The sequence below is a fragment of the Gadus morhua genome, chromosome 8, assembly GCF_902167405.1.
Source record: "Gadus morhua chromosome 8, gadMor3.0, whole genome shotgun sequence".
Taxonomy (NCBI): domain Eukaryota; kingdom Metazoa; phylum Chordata; class Actinopteri; order Gadiformes; family Gadidae; genus Gadus; species Gadus morhua.
The window spans coordinates 8,890,652-8,905,651 of record NC_044055.1 but is presented as its reverse complement, the minus strand read 5'-3'; the positions used below and the strand labels follow the sequence as shown (position 1 = coordinate 8,905,651).

The following is a 15,000-nucleotide window of genomic DNA, read 5'->3' as shown; positions in this document are numbered from 1 at the left end:
TCCAGTCAGATAACCTTTTCTGCCTCAGCCGCAGGTTTAAGCATATTTACTGATCCACATGCAGTACATGAATCGGGAAGCGTTGGTCAAGCGCCCCCTTGTGGTTAAATAATGGATTACAGTCGTGTGGCTGTCTTGAGTTTCAGCATTACTATTTAGTCAATCAAATTAAAATATACTGTATATTATTAACGTAAATATACAATATATGCATTATAATTTATAAACATATATATAAACACAAAAAAAAAGTTAATTCGATAGTAGTAGTAAAATGTATTCATTATATATTAATGGTATGGAATATGGAAGTCAAATTAATCAATTGTGCCTTTTCCGTCAGACCCCTTCCTCTGTCACAAATTAAAGCCTCTTGATGTCGATAATTCTTAAGCATTAATTGTCTCAAAATTACTTCTGAGAAAGCATCATTCATTTCCCTACTGATTCAGTCTTTTTTTTTTTGCCTGTGATGAAGAAGCATATGACGTATCAAAGGGTTGATAGGACAAAATAATCCTGCACTGTGCTCCAGATATCTGATGAACTTTACTGTCATGTGTGGCGTGCACTGTGCTCCAGATATCTGATGAGCTATACTCATTGTGTTTACATATGGGCAATTCACATATGAACTCCTTTAATGTACTGCTATCAACATTGGGTTATCATTAATATGAAATAATTTGTGAGGAAAACATTCATAAACAGAATCAATGTTGCATTATCTGACTTATTTTTTTTGCATGTACGTCGTAATTAAAACATATTTTATATGAAAGGGGTGCAATGTTGGCAAAATGAACCTGAACATCTTTTACGATTTTAAACACATCAAACAATGTTTGGAGCAACCGCATAAAATGTAACTAACTGTTCCACTGTATGAAAATAAATGAAAAACAAAATGTTAGTCACGACGGATGGATTTATTTTGCAATCAAATGAACACATTATTTTTTAACATTATTTGAGACAACAGAACCGTGTAATACACACTCATATTACAGGCAGAGCAAAAATAAAAGTTGATTATACCAGTTCTTTTTTTTTTTTACACTTAGATAACCCATTCTCAACCAAAGCGTGTCACACACACACGCACACACACACACACACGCACACGCACACGCACACACACTACCAAAGTGTATCTCACACACACACACACACACACACACACACACACACACACACTGCCTTTACAAAGCAAAAACATAGAAACACACACAGAGACGCACACACACGCACACATCATCATATCCTTGCTCTGTCCATCAAGCTCATGAATAGACACATTATTCCACTGAGATTCAAATTTGTACACGCTTAAAATACGGCGGTGTAACAAACAAAAACATTCAAAAGAGAACACGGTTTACAGGTATCACAGGTCGTCATCACCGAGAGGTCGAGCCATTAGCAAAAATATTGAAATATTTGCATTTACATGTGATCAGAAGAGAGAGACATCATTTGTACACAATGGCAATTGTGAAATAGCAGGCAACGTTTATCAAAGCGATGATGGCACAGTACATTCATAGAGTTCAATGGCCACCGAGAGAGTGTGCAGTACACACACACTCATGTATTACACTCATATAGATATATACACGTATTCTTGTATCACTACACGTTACAGGCTCCACGGGCACAACTGCCAAATCAATGGCAAGACCGTTGATTATTTAAAGAGTTGTACTTGTACACATGCACCAAATATCTGTCTGTGTGTGTGTGTGTGTGTGTGTGTGGGTTTGTTTGCAACTCCGACTTGCTTTTCAAATATAGACCCCTGGAAATAAAAACCAAGTCAAGTACTAGGTGAACCATTGTAGAGTAAAATATAAAGAACACATTTCAAAGACTAAAACTAAATATGCAGTTCTTTTTTTTAGAAGATGAAAAATACCGGCCGAGGTCCCGAAAACCAAAACAGCACACGTAGAGTATATGGAGCTCATGCTCATCATACATCCACCTCCTCACACCACTAAAACATTGCGGCATCGCCTTCGCTCCGCTGTAAAAAATACTTAAAATCTGATTGGGGTCCTCTTGCTAATTTCAAAGGCAGCCCAATTAACCTTTTCTTTTGCAGTTCTTAATATCGCCAAATGTTGTATGTTCTTTTTTTTCTTTTTTTATTTGCCTTTTGTATTCCACCCCGTGATGGGCTGCCCCTTTGGCCAGGACCCACCTGCGAAAGAGTTTTGAAATCACAATTTGTTTACCTGAATAAATAAAGTAAGTAACTAAATTCTCTCATGTGCTTGAGAAGCACACCACACCCAAAACCAAAAGAAAACTCCAGCTGAAAGACACAAGTAGCAAAAATAAATAAAAGCAAAAGACTAGCTTACATTTAGCTTCTTATCGCACCAAAATCACATTACAAAACCTAAGAAAAAATTAATAAATGGCATTTATTTTATCTAAACTTTAACACTGAGCTGCCACGCTGTGGTGGACGTGTCACATGGCACGATGACGATGAAGAGAGGAACTCTTTGTGTGTTTTATCACAGTAACAGCTTTGAGACATGGTCGTTTCACATCAGAGCTGGAGGGGCCCGCATTGGGGGCCCCAGCCAGATGAGGTATCGGCGTAAGGCGCCACCAAACAATTCAGATTTCCTGGTCATAGAAACACACCAAAAAGGGGAGAGTGATCTTCAAATGAATACCCCCCACAGTACCCTACCGGCACGCACACAGACTACGTAATGTACTCAATACACATATATACACGTATACAGTATATACTGTGTATATACTGTATATATATGTATGAATATCGCTATTGTTACACAATCTCCACAGTGTCTAATATCTAATATATTTATATATGTACACAACCCAACCAATTCTGAATCAGCAGTTATCATCACATCTTGAGTCTATAATAAATCTATAAATGAATAAAGAATGAAATCACCCAAGATCGGATTTCAACCTCAACAACTATGGTCACCACAACTTTGTGGCGTCAAGCTTGCTGCCTTCAGGACAAGTACACACCTTTGTTGAAGATGGCATCATACACCGTTTCTGCGTGTATATAAACGATGCTAGCTTGCCAGCACTTTCACTTTCTTTTTAAATTAAATAGATATATCTAGCTTCAATTAGGGATAATCATACCCATTGGAGCTTAGGACAATATAATACTGTAGGAATACACATGCCTTTTGCATTGATCTACAATAGATTGGTTTTAACAAACATTTGGCCTAAGTGTCGCCTCAAAAAGATTGCACTTCATGAGTGGTCAAGAGCAACCAGTTTCATTCATTCATATTCATGTGTCATGGAACTTTGTTGACCGTCATTTATGTGCAATAATACAGCAGGTATTCAGTCCTGTCAAATAATACTGACATCCTGTCTATAAAACGTTGTCTGATTATGAACAATGTTATCTCATCAGCATATAATAAATTCTTATTTTCCACCTCAAGAAACCTGATCATGTAAGCACAAAACATGTGTTGTTTTCTTTAGTGTTTTATAAGCATGTCATGAATTATGGTTATGAATGGTTATTGTTCTTAAAATGTTCCAGGATTGTCAAAAGCTGTCGTATTAAAGCATTATTTCCCTTATTTACTTGTTTATATAACTTATTTGTCCCAGTGCCAGGTCGAAATGGATTTGTTTTAGTTTTATTTACTGAGCGATGGTCACATAAAAGTGTAAATGTTGCTGTAACAAATGGCCAACACATGTGTACAGTTGCACATCATCACATCACAAAACATAACATTTACCCTTGCTATGAATATCAAAATTTCTTCTTAGCAATATTTTAAAGAAGAAAAAAGTCCAATATCAGCCAGAGAAAGGAAAAAAATCTGCGACATAATATACACCAAAATAATACAATAAATAAACAACATTTGAAATTTAAGATGTATCTAAAATTAGATCATAAATTAACAAAAACCAAATCAATTAAACTAAACCAACTAACCTACCTAAATTAAACTCACATTAGCACGGAGTCCGGACATAAAATGAGTGCATTATTGAATTACCGTAAAATTAATGTTGTCGTTAATTCTGACTGACTAGGCACTTGGGAATGTCTTTTGCAGAACAAGCTGGGAAACAAGACAACACTGTTGTTCTCATGAACACTATAGCTGTTGCTGTCGCGGTCGTGCCTGACGCTGTAATCCATATAAATACGTATTAGTGCTTACCTAATTTTGTCTACTACTAATCACCAAAATTCTGAGTGATGTCCTTCCCAGAGGATACCAAAAGTGTTCTTTGCGATGAGGAGAAAGCGATGAGATGAGATGTGAAGATGATGGCAGATGAGCTAGATGATTCGCCCGATCGTTAACACAGGGAGAGTGTTTGTCTGTTTTTTTTTCCGCCAAACCAATTAGTTTGGCATGCGCAGGCTTTTGTCTCTAGGATACTATTGTAGGGGTCGCGGGACACGGGATGAAATCTACAGATTGGAGCTCCAGTTCCTTTTGTTGAAAAGGTCATTAAAAAACAATCTATTTACAAGGTACAAGGTATCAATCTATGATTTGATTATTAGTATTTTCTTTAAATAAATATCTTTTGACATACTCTGTACTTATGGCTGAGTGTAAAAAACGTCCTTTTTGTTTATGATTTGAAAAGATATAACACTGAAACAGTTAGCATTTGTACAAGCAAGGCGGTGGTTTGGTTACTGTTTCAATGTTGGGTTGTCGACCGACCCGTTTTTGGGCAACCTGTAATGCACTTTGAAACACTTTGTGTACATTACAAAAGCCACGCGTTAAGCTCTCCAGTTGTCTCATCCTTTTTTTTTTCAATGCTGATCAATGGTTTGGCATACAGTTTAGCAATAATAACAAACAACACTAATTGTAAATGATCTGCACAGAGAAAGAGTAAGAGAAAGGGGGGAGAGAGAAATAGAGAGAGTATTAAAACGTTTAAAAAAATAAAATTGAACAGACGGAATTGTCTGCATACGTTTAAAAGCATCTATACTATATCACTATTCAAAGGGTGTGGTTAATTAAGAGTGCATTGTGCCATGAACACAATTCCAATACATACAATAAATTGTACCCATTTCAATCCAGCTCCTACCAAATAACTTTCAAACAAAAGCATTTGCATTTGTGGATCACCAAACGTTTGCGGAAAACTTGGAGCTGGGGAGTGGGATGGGACTGGAGTGGGTCGGCCCACTTTTGGTCACTCTTATTGGTCTAGAATGTAAAGGGGCTGGGGAGGGGGGGCAGGGTTAGTACGGGGACACCTTTTATCGACCAATCAGGCGCTCAGGTGGGCAGGCTCAGGTTGGCGTTCTCGGCCAGGGGGCTGGACATGCGTATCTGGGAGCTGCTCTTGCTGAGGATGGACAGCTGGGTGCCCCCGTTGACCCCGCTGCTGGCCAGAGACGGATGTCTCTGCTGCTTCAGGTCCACCGCGAAGTAGCGGTTCACCGTCCAGCTGCGCCACTTCCTCTTGATCTCCGACTGCACCTTTGGGGGAGAAACCTCAGGACGTCACTTCTTTTGACTCCCTCTGCGGCCGTAGTACCCGGGTTTGATCCCCCCGGGGGTCTGCGGCGCGGCCTGCCTGTAAGGCGTGGCTGGGTTGGGGACTCTAGAGAAAGAGTCCGAAGCCCACTAAATCTCCTTAAATTGAACCTTTCTACTGGAGCTAATTACTCTGTTAAACAAGAATAAAACGAGCCCATCAACGAGTCAACCCATTCTTGGGGATTACTCGCCATCAATTGTTTTATTCTGGTCCATATTTGCCCCCACCTACAATGGGAAAATCCCAGGCATCTCTGAGATGATTTAGCTGTAACTGTAGCTACACCCACAAGCCACCGGGGGCTGCTATTGGGAAAACATACATAGTGCAGGTTTAATGACATTGATCTGAAATCATTGCCGGTTGCCCTGGATAAAAGCGTCCCAGGTCGTTAAGGAAATAGTCGTGACCCTAGCGATCGCTTTACAGAGCGGCAGCGTTGTCTAGACAATCATGGTTGGATCACTGGTGTTCTGGGGCTGAGCCAACGAGCCATGCTTACCTCTCCGTTCAGGAAGCAGTAGAGGACGGCGACCACGAAGCCCTGAGGGGAACAGAGGAGTCAGGAGTGAACACAGTAGCAGGACTAGGACGTGCCGCTCTCGGGTTGAGAGCAGCACCCTGCAAATGAGACTCCCAGTATACCATAGTGACCTCTGACTGTCATCGCTCATGAAAAGGTTATGGCACACGTGTGATCCGTATATGTGCATAAGATGTGAAAAAGTGAAACATTACATAATATCCTAGTTTATCACATCAAAAAAAGAAAAATACTAAAGCAACACAATGCACCTTTATAGCTACTGCCACGTGACTTAAAACCTCTCATTTGATCTTTGACCTCTTGGGCTGTATCTCCCATCTAATCACGTTTGTCAGCACTAGGCAAAGCTCTGTGTGTGGGTGTGTCTGTGTGGGTGTGTCAGTGTGTCTCTGTGTGTGTGTGTTTCAGTGTGTGTGTGTGTGTGTGTGTCAGTGTGTGTATGTCAGTGTGTGTTCGTGTGTGTTTCACTGTGTTTCAGTGTGTATGTCAGTGTGTGTGTGTTTGTGTGTGTGTTTCAGTGTGTATGTCAGTGTGTGCGAGTGTCAGTGTGTGTGTGTGTGTGTCAGTGTGTGTATGTCAGTGTGTGTGTGTGTGTTTCAGTGTGTGTGTTTGTGTGTGTGTGTTTCAGTGTGTATGTCAGTGTGGTGTGTTTGTGTGTGTGTGTGTTTGTGTGTGTGTGTGTGTGTGTGTGTGTGTTTCAGTGTGTATGTCAGTGTGTGCGCGTGTCTGTGTGTGTGTTTGTACCTGGAAGGATCCAAGCCCCAGCTCAAACACCAGCCTCTCTCGCTTGCTGACGTCCTCGGGCGAGAAGGCGAACACGGTGTAGTGAATACCAAACAGCGGGATGAGCAGGAGGGTGGAGCGGGCCAGGCGCCTGCACGTGCACAACACACACACACACGCACACGCACACAGACACACGCACGCACACGCACACACACAGGCAAACACACACACACACACACACACACACACACACGCACACAGACACACACACAGGCAAACACACACACACACACACACACAGGCAAACACACACACACGCACACACACACACACACACACACACACACACACACACACACACACACACACACACACACACACACACACACACACACACACAGGCAAACACACACATGCACACACACACATATGCACACACACAAGTAAACACACACACGCCACACACACACACACACACACACACACACACACACACACACACACACACACACACACACACACACACACACACACACACACACACACACACACACACACACACAAACACAAGGTTACACTCCTTCAAATTCCATCTATCCTCCACCATGACAAAGAGAAAAAACCCAGGATGCGCTAAATGGTTTCAATACGTTTCAATACGGCACGCAAAACACGCACACGTCAGGGTCATTCCGCCTGAGCGCGTTTCCATCGGCGCTTCCACTCAACGCGGAAGAGGGGGGGGTGGTGTTTTTTTTATTTTGGGGGGGTGTCAGTGAAGTCACATCAGGGAAAGGTTCCAGACTGGCTGCTGCAGCTGTCGCTTTTTAATTTAGCGTAGGTACGTTTCCATGATTAGGACACGGCGCGGAGTCTGCCGTGGTGTCGGCAGACGTGACAGGGAGTCGATATGTGCGGGACTCGCTTTCTATTCCCGCACCCGTTTCCACTATCACACTATCACTATCACACTATCACGTTTCATTTGCCGCCGGGTTCATTTTCTTTTCGAGCGTTCCTCTCAAGACGAGTATGAGACTGTGTTCGTACAACATCGAAACGCATTTAACCTAATGGGTGTTTCACACAGAGACATTTGTTCATTTGTGTTCAAGCATGGGGTGGAGGGGAGAGATTGAGATGCAGTACAGTCAACACGAACAGACAAAGCAAGGAAAACAGGGTTTATATGGTGTGCATTTCAATGACGTCCCCCCTTATCCATAGATTATTATTGCATTTATTTAAATTGAACTGTGAGAGAATTGTGCAGGATTTTTCCCTAAAATACTACAGCCAATGTTAAATAAGAAGCATTATAACTTTCCTGCCAAGCGTCCATTAGCTATAATAAACATATATAATCAATAAAAAATGTATGTAATATAAATAATATTTCCTAATATTGAATGACAAACGTCCGTCCAGTGTCCGACTGCCAAATATGTGCATTTTTAAAACTTGTTAATAATGAAAGGCAAACTCCCTTTTATGAAATCTGCTCCTCTCATGTTATATTTGCTTGTATCACTAAATCCTTAACAATTCACATCTAGGTCTAGAAGAGGCTGTTTGTAGTGTAAAAGTGAGGGAAATACACAAATATCATTTCACGCAATGAGAGGAGACACACTACCAAACACACGTGCATAACGAGAAAGACACACGGTACAAATGCAGACTCACACACAATCACACACACAGACACAATCACAAACACACACACACACACACACACACACACACACACACACACACACACACACACACACACACACACACACACAGACACACACACACAGAAACTCACTCATAGTCTAATTGCAGATACAAAAAAACATAGACACAAAGACAAACGCACACACACTAAAATTGTAATGGCGGATACGAGCAAATAAAAACACAGATACACACATACACACAAAGACACACACACACAAAGACACACTGACACACAATCACACACTTACAGTGTGATGGCGGATAACTCTGACATCCTGCACGAGTGCTGAGCCGCCTGTGTGGGCTCACTGAAGCATTTCTGAGCACAGCTGCTACACAGCACAAAGACAACAACAACAACAACACAGCCACAAAACAAGGACAACGTCTTTAGGGACACTCATGTCTGGAGGAACTCACACAGACAGACGGTTGCACATGTTCACGTGCGCCCGTACACGCACACACACGTGAACATACACACACGCTCTCAGTCAAAAAGACACGTACCTGGACAAGTACACACACGCAACACACACACCTACACACATGTATAAATATACTTGTGTGAATGCACACCCACACACCCCCACACCCACCCCCCCCCCCCACACACACACACACAAACACATTGACTTATACTCACACACACACACACACCCTCCTCTTACGCACTTCCTCCAGAAGCACTACACCCACACACACACACACACACAAATACATAAACACACACACATAATATGTATATATACAAAAACACCCGCACACTAATCATGTCTGCAGACACATGGAGATTATCCAACCAGATGACAATAGAAATGTGGGGTCTTCAAAGACCACTCGCCTTGTCGCCTAGCTGGTGCAGAACAACAAGGCTAAACATACATACAGTCCAGTCCATCCTTCTGTATACACTTTATACGCACACTGTACATACAATACTGGCGTACAACGAGATCAAAGCTTACTGTGCCAACAGCCAGCACGTAGCCATGGTGATAAGGTGATGAAAGGCTAGTGTTTAGGAGGAGGAGGATGAGGAGGAGGAGGAGGAATGCATTGGAAGCTGTATGGTCATGATCCCACTGCCCCCAGCGTGTTTTATCACCAAGGGGAGCAGGGATGGATGATGGATTAATCTTTGACGTAATGCAATGATCTCAAGTGACACCGTGGTGTTGCGTGTAAAGGATTCAGGTATCTGGTTATAGAGCAGTTTGTAGTTCAGAACTGTTCAAGGAGCGTTTAGCAAAAACAACTCGGGTCTGCTTACATATGTCATGATGCTGAGTGTCGCATCGTTTACAGCGTGAGCTCACCGTTTCCTCACTGACTGTTCAAAGCCAAAGCTACACTGTCCCTGGGATTGGTTCACTTACAGGTAAATGCTGGACTCATTGCCACCGATGTCAGGAGACTGCAGCTTCTGCACCAGGATGATGATAATTCCAACGAACAGAACAAAGTTGATCTGCGACAAGAAACAGAATTTGACATTGTAACCAAATGTGTCCTCCTCACCACAAAGATACAATTAGATGGAAAACAATATTTTAAAGATATGGTATAATATGCACATTTATTTCAGTTTGAAGCGTGCTCTGACACTAATTCTGTCATGTTCAAACGAACATGACCAGCAGCAGATATCTCATGGTCAACGTTTTATCATTGAGCTTCACTTTTCTTGGGTGTTCAGGGTTTGAAGAGAGCAGAGAGCAGAACTATTGCATAATGTACCTTAAAATAAAATGTTTTTTGTGTTGTGATGGTATATACGCTTTGTTTAGTTATTTGCCTTCATACCATTATGGAAGCTACCACCGGTCCCTTGATCACCCACCAGAGGGCAGTGTTCTCATTGGTATCCCAGCATCTGGAGTGGAAAATGGAAACGATGTCAATTTGCATGATCAAGAGTCAAGACCCATGATGGAACGCATGAATTTGTAAGGCAGAAGCTTTTTCCCTGCTTTGATGTTAATGAAATTAAGATAACTGGATATGACTGGATATAATATATTCATTGTACGCGAAAACATCTGGGATTGTTTTCCAACTGTGGTGTTGTTGGTGATTCGTTCAGAATGATTTTTGTCTATTAATCATACAACAACATTCAAGTATATATTTAACACAAGACAGAAGGTACTGTATCAGAACTGCTTCATAAGCTGTGTTGACGGTGTAGATAAAACCTTTTCTAGGGTGAAGTAGTGCTCAGACTCACCCAGTGTCATCAAAATGGAGTCTGAGAACAGCCCAGACTGCTACACAGATAGTAGGAGTTCCTGTAATAACAGTGATGAGTATTAAAACCCTGCATTGTAACAACATGCCATTTATTTTATAAATCACATGAATCCATACAGAGATTACAAAAAACAATAGTAATATACACAATACATTCATTCTTAGTATGATGAGCACATCTGATGGGCCAACTGCATATGGGAATGTTCCAGAAACAAATCAACCCAGTGTTTGCTTTTTTGCATAGCTTTTCCCACAATAAGACTACATTTCCCATGAACATCACAAGACACACTGCCGTGTCTTGTCTCACAGCACTGCCTAAGCTCACTCAGGTAATACGAAGATCTCTGTTGGTGTTACAGATCTATAGAATACTTTTATTTTGAAATGATACACATTGGGGTTTCCGGAGTTCAGGGCAGATGGTACCCACCCCAGCCGACGATGGTGTACCAGTAGAAGTAGCGTCTCTCTGGGAAGAAGGTCTCCACTAGCAGGGTGAAGAGGTAGAGCCCCTCGATGAACAGCCAGAAGTAGTTGGACATCACACAGTAGTGGAAGAACACCATCACAGTCTTACACGGCACCTGCAAACCAGAAATCACAGAAAATGTGCCTTCAGAAAAATGTAATGTATATATATATATTTTTTTTTCAGTTGTAAAGGGGAGGATAAAATTCCTAATTCCCTGGTGCATTTGGTTTCTTGCCAAATTCTTGCCCCAGAAATAGCTGATTATGATTGTGCCAATAGCAACAATCAAAGCACATTTAAGCCCCTCTGGGATTATAATAATAATCGTTTGTCAAAACAATTATTTTTTGTCCAAGCATTTTTTGGTTTTTCTAAAAAACTAATGTGCCCTTCTGGTTGGGAAAAAAATGCAAATAAATAAAAATGCTTGACAGCAGCCAACATCAAAAGAAAAAAAATCCCTCCTTGCAGCGACTCTGTTTCACCGGAGATAGTCGTCAGTAGCGACAGGGATGCTCTAGGGGGCAGCAGAGTGTAATGACGAGTTTCACCTTTAACACAAACTAATTATGAATTACCCACATTACGCTCCAACAGCAGACAAGCAGAGGACCTATACGCTGGATTAGCCGGGGCCACGTTTGATGACATTATTATTGTCACCGTGAGGCTGTGTGTGTATGTTCCCCAGCCCCCTAACAGGCGACTACATGCGACCCATGTTTTCCACGGTGACAGTTAAAGGCCAAAGAGCCTTTAAAAAAAAAAGAGGAACCGGCGAGAGCAGCAGCGGCTGGGGCCATTGATATGATAATGTGTCTTTCCAGTGGCCTTGCTTAAAAAACATTAACATACATAAATAGCTTTAATTATCAAAAACAATGCTTCTGCATGGGTAATCGGGAGGGAGGGGAGAGTGTGAGTCATCTAATAGCATGTTTCGCTTTTTGTTAAAAAATAAATAAACAAATAGCAAGCCTCCGCGTTGGGTTTGAAATCCATTTGAACGACGGACGGCGCTTAAGAGGGGAGACGGAGAAAAACAAGGAGGACCATGAAAGCTCACTTAAAAGCCTATTAGAATTCATATAGCAAGGCGACGGTGACTCCCCATAATTTTACATAATCAACTGACATATAACACACACACACACACACACACACACACACACACACACACACACACACACACACACACACACACACACACACACACACACACACACACACACATACACACACACACACACACACACACACACACACAAAACACACACACAAAACACAAACAAAACACACTGGTGATTAAATTTAGAATGGGGAGCTCTTGTGTGGTTGGGTTAGTCATCACCGTGTAAGTAGCTAGCTGTCAATAGCATATGTTATAAAAGCAGCTAGCGCTTTAGGAACATATCGTGCTCTTTGCTAAAGAGCTACACATACGGAAGCATATATACATATATATATATATTTGTAAGTATATATATATATATATATATATATACGGATGTATATATATCGGAATATTACAGGAGACTTGTGTAAACCAGGCCCTGTTGAGAGTGAATAGATAGAAATAAAATGAAATAGAATAGATAGTGGAGGGACTGACGGTGTGTTCGAAGCAGTGGTCACTGTCCTCCTCTTCAGCGTACAGAACGCCGTCCTTGATGAAGACGGAGATGGCCCGCAGGATGAAGGACACGAACAGGTTCATGTGAATGAAGTTCCTGGTGCAATGGAGCTTCCTGGAGCATGATGGTGGTGGGGGGGAGAGTAGGGAGGGAGGACTATTGAGTAGGAGCAGTTGGAGAGCGATACCATTCATATGCATGTCTTTTAAACACAAGTTACACAACATCAAAACAATGAAATGTCAACATCTGTAGATGACCGACGTTTTCGCGTTCGTTATAAACCAGGCTTCCGAAGGTATTGACGCATGTTTAATGTACACTGCCCCGTAGCTTGAATAGTTCTTTAAAAAATAAAAACACAACAGTGACCAAACTCACCTGAATCTACATAGGATGACCATGGCTGTCGTGAGAGACACCAAGGATGTGCTGTAGCCCACGGTGTACAGAGCCTTCACCGACGCATAGTACATGTCCTACACACGCACACACACATGCACGCACGCACGCACACACGCACGCACGCACGCACGCACGCACGCACGCACGCACAACCAACCACAGACAAAAACAAACAAACAAAGAGAATGTGATTAAGGATAGAGGCAGCCATACTGGTGATGGGTGGTTATATCCTGACATATAAGTGGGGGGGGGGTCCTACTGGTTTGGTGGTGTTGTCATCAAAGAGGCAGACGTCTACGTAGTGCGGGAACGGCTCGGACCAGCCGTCCTCCGTACAATTGCGGACCACCTTTCCCATCTCTGTCCGGCACAAGGAACACACAAAAACCACAGTCCCCATCACGAGCCCGCACACGCACACGCACGCACACGCACGCACACGCACGCACAGCAGCAGGGGTGCGTCAGAGACGACGCGGCGGAACCAGAGTTAAAACTGTGAATGAATGAGGAGGCATGCGCGACTGCTGTTGCTACGACGACAACGACGACAGGGACGTGCCTTCGTGAGGGTTCATGAATTCGTTGAAGAGTTCTGGACAGTTGACCTCCACGACCTGGCCCACGCCGGCCGCCTGCCAGCAGGTGAGGTTGTCCCACAGCCACGGGCACCCTGGGGTGGGGGGTAGAGGGGGTAGAGGGGGTGGGGGGCAATGGATCAGACGACGCAAGTGAAGGGTCGTTTATAATTAATTTTTTATTTAATTTTATTTTTTCACGAGACCACAATAACAATAACCACAACAACAATAAAGACATGTGGACACAAAAAACCCGCAGATACAACATCAAACAACAATAATAACAGCAACAACAACAACAACAGTAAAGAGTGAAGGCTAGATTAAAGAGATGGCACTTGTTTACGCAAACAATCATTTCGTGTTCGTAAACAACACATTTTTAATTTGGCGTGGATGTGTGTGGTTCAGGAACAGGGTTGATGATGGATGGAATGAATGTCGACATTCAAAATGATCACACATTTTTTTGTTTCCTTCATAACAAGGTATGTCCTTGATTAATGAGAGAGAATACTTCAAAGTTCAATTCAAATGGGTACCTCATTTTCAAGATCAATGCACAACTTCAAACCACAGTAAAAAACAGTTTCTACTGCTCTACAAAATGGCAGATTTTCCCACACACTGTTTTGCTTCAGACTCTGTAGCTGAATCCTAAAGCATTGTGACCAAGCGTGAGACCCCTATAAGTAAAATAAACAACTAAATAACTCCAAATAACGTAGTTGACCCAGCAGCCCACTGTGGTAAGCGGAGATCATTCGCATCTTTAGTCAATTTCGAAGGATGCACCCTTTTTATATATTCCTGTGAAACAGAGGGCTTCAAAATGTATCATCATCCTCCAATTCAGCAAAGGGCCTTCTGAAAGACACCGGCATTGGCTCAAAATGTAGGCTGAGAGAATCCTGGCCTGATTTAACGAGACTAACGAGGTCAGATTCATGCAGAATGCCGGAAGTCAACTCGGGTTCATTCCATCACAATGTTCATGACTCTACACATATACCATGTCCTGGTACCAATGCATAGTGCCAGCTCCTTTTTTCATGACTTTTTTCTTTGAGCAAGTTGTGAGCG

The 15,000-nt window shown here is 42.2% G+C and overlaps 2 protein-coding genes across 3 annotated transcripts in view; one reads left to right on the top strand and one right to left on the bottom strand.

Annotated features, from left to right (window-relative positions):
* The window catches only part of LOC115548637 (vasoactive intestinal polypeptide receptor 1-like), a 17,819-nt gene extending 17,590 nt beyond the window's left edge, over positions 1 to 229 (top strand). The window contains exon 13 of the mRNA XM_030363402.1: positions 1 to 229. This exon is cut by the window's left edge and continues 1,232 nt beyond it. The gene's annotated coding sequence lies outside the window, so the exon portion shown is untranslated.
* An 815-nt stretch (positions 230 to 1,044) lies between these two features.
* Positions 1,045 to 15,000, bottom strand: part of adcyap1r1a (adenylate cyclase activating polypeptide 1a (pituitary) receptor type I) — a 27,122-nt gene continuing 13,166 nt past the window's right edge. The window contains exons 4-15 of one of the 2 annotated variants that reach the window (XM_030363400.1): positions 13,899 to 14,009; positions 13,596 to 13,696; positions 13,310 to 13,407; positions 12,907 to 13,042; positions 11,253 to 11,406; positions 10,794 to 10,854; positions 10,370 to 10,439; positions 9,943 to 10,034; positions 8,812 to 8,895; positions 6,860 to 6,989; positions 6,071 to 6,112; positions 1,045 to 5,507 (exon numbers count right to left, since the gene is read on the bottom strand). In XM_030363400.1, the coding sequence (XP_030219260.1) occupies positions 5,304 to 5,507; positions 6,071 to 6,112; positions 6,860 to 6,989; positions 8,812 to 8,895; positions 9,943 to 10,034; positions 10,370 to 10,439; positions 10,794 to 10,854; positions 11,253 to 11,406; positions 12,907 to 13,042; positions 13,310 to 13,407; positions 13,596 to 13,696; positions 13,899 to 14,009 (1,283 nt within the window). In that variant the 3' untranslated portion in view covers positions 1,045 to 5,303. The remainder of the gene's footprint in view (positions 5,508 to 6,070; positions 6,113 to 6,859; positions 6,990 to 8,811; positions 8,896 to 9,942; positions 10,035 to 10,369; positions 10,440 to 10,793; positions 10,855 to 11,252; positions 11,407 to 12,906; positions 13,043 to 13,309; positions 13,408 to 13,595; positions 13,697 to 13,898; positions 14,010 to 15,000) is intronic. The other variant, XM_030363401.1, reaches the window with a different exon arrangement.